Source organism: Perna viridis, chromosome 8 (assembly GCF_037379345.1).
Source record: "Perna viridis isolate PV_CMFRI_1.1 ecotype Kerala chromosome 8, ASM3737934v1, whole genome shotgun sequence".
Lineage (NCBI taxonomy): Eukaryota > Metazoa > Mollusca > Bivalvia > Mytilida > Mytilidae > Perna > Perna viridis.
This window is the reverse complement of record NC_142452.1, coordinates 11,493,703-11,496,669: the sequence shown is the minus strand read 5'-3', so window position 1 is coordinate 11,496,669 and position 2,967 is coordinate 11,493,703. Positions and strand designations below refer to the sequence as shown.

Sequence of the window (2,967 nt, the reverse complement as noted above, 5' to 3'; positions counted from 1 at the left end):
TTTTCATGTTTGCATTTTTTATTTCTGAATTTCAGTTTCGTATCTGTAAATGTAAATATGTGTACTTATTTATCACGAACGGTAAAACGTTTCACTAATTTGTTTTGTGACATTTAGACATTTTTTAGTGTATGTTATTTTAATTTTGTATTGTAAAGCTCTTATTGTCGTGTTGTTTTAGATTTAGCGCTATGGAAAAATAGTAATAATAATAATAAATAATAATAAATATATAATAGCAAGTTCAATAACGTCATAGTTTATTGAAAATGTTACATTTCTGTGGGTCGAGTTGTTCTATATGTCAAATTTCCGTCTACTAGATAAAACAGCCGTGATTTTTCCTTCCCATTACAGCTATATTTCCAATGTTACCAATGTCTAAATTGATAACACATTATATTGATATTCTTTACCGATACTTTAATATGTAAGTAAACGCCTTTCCGTTCATCAAATTGCTAACCAAAAGTCGTTGTGTATCTACATTCAAATTCAAGCAGAATGGTTCATGTAATCCAGAACCTTTAACCAACGTTTTACGCCCACGTCCATCAGCTGAAATGCAAACAACCTCATTAAATCCGCTGTCAACCAAAATGACGTCAAAATATCGTGTAAGCTGAACACCGCGAGGACATCCAGTACCCTCCATTTTATATACCCATAATGGCTCACCGGACGATTTACAGCAGGACACAGATCGTTGTTTAGCATTTGAGTATACCAACTTATCTCCCTGTACGCTTATATACCCGATATCTATCGCGGGAACTTTTATCAACAGACTACATTTGCCAAGAATAAGAGACACTTTAAAAATGCCCTTACTACGAATGACTGTGAAGAAAAATCCTTCATTGTAACATATTCCGGAACAAAACCCATTCATTGGGATTCTCGTGGATTCTTTTCTTTCTCCAAAATGTATCTTGTCAATGTATGCCTTAGAGCCAAATGTAATTCCAAGAAGCATATTTTTTTCGTTTACAAGTGCCACATCATACGGACTATCTGTTACTTCAGCTAAACGTTCTATGTCGCCATTAGTATCTTGAATGCAGATGACTTCACTGTTGCGGTCTATGAATAAAAATCGTCCGTCGGATATTGATAGACACCCAGTAATAAGATATCTGGACCCATTCGTATCTATTTTTACTTCCTGTTCTTCAGATAACAATATTGTCGGACTGGATTCTGAACAATGAACATGTACCTGAGCATGCTTATGTTGCATATCATTCAACTGTGGCTTAACTTCACTTTTAACTAAATTCAGCTTTCCAAACGGTTTTAAGTCTTTCAAGAAAGATTCCAGTGTTTTGTCAATAGTGAATTTTATATCAATGGACTTGGTGGAAGTTAAAACACCTTCAATGTCATTTTTTAAGTGTTGCAAATTCCTATCTGCCATGTGTATCTTTAGAAATCTTTCTTCTTGATTTTCTTCAGTAAATAGATCGCTTATATCAACACAAATAGTCATTATCTTATTTTCAATTTCATCCAAAATTTGCAACAGTCTACCAACGTCCTTAGACTCTTCCTGATACAAGTGTTCTAGCTGTTGGTTAATTGAAACCTCCAATTTATCAAGATGTTGATCTATTCGGTATCTCAGGTCCTTTATATTTCTTTGTACTTCAGATTTGGAAAGGGTCAGCGAATTTTTACTTCCCGTAAGGACCTGTACTAATTTCTCAATATTATGATTAGTATTAGATGCACGTTCCAAAACGTCATGAAATCGACCCGTCTCTTGCCAATGGTCAACAATAGTAGCCAAAGGTGTGATTCTCTGACACTCTTTATGAAATTCCACGACACATTTGTTGCAAACTGGTTCATCATGTGTAACGCAAAACTTGGACAAATTGATTTTATGCTTTTGGCATAACATTTTTTCAATAAGTCTACAATTGCGCGCCTGAATTTAGTCCAATAGACCTACTTAATATCATATATACATCTTATGTGTCCATGGTGCGGTGCAGCAATTGTAGATTGTAGTCTTTAATTCTTCATCTGAAAAAAAAAACCAAAACATTATTTATTAAGCAAAATTGCATTTACTTCTGTTTATACTTGTGTGTCAAATGTGAGTTTAAATAAATATAACACGAACTAAATATGTGTTTTCTTTTATGATAAGAAGTATTAGTACTGATACTGGTACAATCGTGGGGTCACCCAAGCCATTACAACAAACACGTTCCCAAAAATCTCCCGAGGGTGAACAGTTTCTCCTGCTTCCCGCAAGACACTCGCCGCGCTGCTCGTTAATATCACGTTTTGAGAAATAATATGGATATGCCCTTTCGGTCAACCAGGTCATGGTGATCCAAACCAAACATATTCTTGTCTCAGTAGATTATTATCAAACGTTGATTAAATGATTAAATTGCCGTATTGTAATTGTATCTTTATACAAAAATAAAAGTATGAAAAAGCTCGGTATTCAGTAAGTATAATGCGAGAGGAAATCAAAATGGATTCGTAATAATAATGACAATTGCCAATGAACAATATCCAACATATTCATCATTCGAAGGACAATTTCCACAAATGCTGTCAAACAAAGTATGCAGTATACAATAGCCAGCATAAAAAACTGATAATGTCAGATACATGTACTAGAACTACAGTAGAAATAAAGTGGAAATAAGTGCACGTTGACCAATCAAACACGTTTCCTGACCCATTTTGCGCTGGTATTTTAAAGACTCAATATTTCATATAAGACATTTATAATCAACAGCATCGATGATGTTATGTGAAGTGAAAATGATAATGATAATGGAGTAATGGAGTTCTCCTTATCTAAATGAAGTACGCCGTTTTTTTGTGTGTTTTTGTTAGAAAAAGAACGGTCACTTTTCCACATTGAGTATCTTGAGAATTTTGCCTTCAACTCATGAGAGAAATTTATCCACTAATCTCATACAAAAGTCGGAATTTATCGTA

At 34.1% G+C, this 2,967-nt stretch overlaps 1 protein-coding gene across 1 annotated transcript; it reads right to left on the bottom strand.

Moving 5' to 3' along the window:
• Positions 1-268: 268 nt before the first annotated feature.
• On the bottom strand, positions 269-2,021 carry LOC148609328 (uncharacterized). The gene has a single exon (XM_088540720.1). The coding sequence runs from the start codon at positions 1,901-1,903 to the stop codon at positions 413-415; it is 1,491 nt and encodes a 496-aa protein (XP_088396846.1). The 5' UTR covers positions 1,904-2,021; the 3' UTR covers positions 269-412.
• Positions 2,022-2,967: the final 946 nt, after the last annotated feature.

Coding starts and splice junctions, on each gene's coding strand:
- LOC148609328 (XM_088540720.1), bottom strand. CDS start 1,903: ATGTTATGCCAAAAGCATAAAATCAATTTGTCCAAGTTTTGCGTTACA.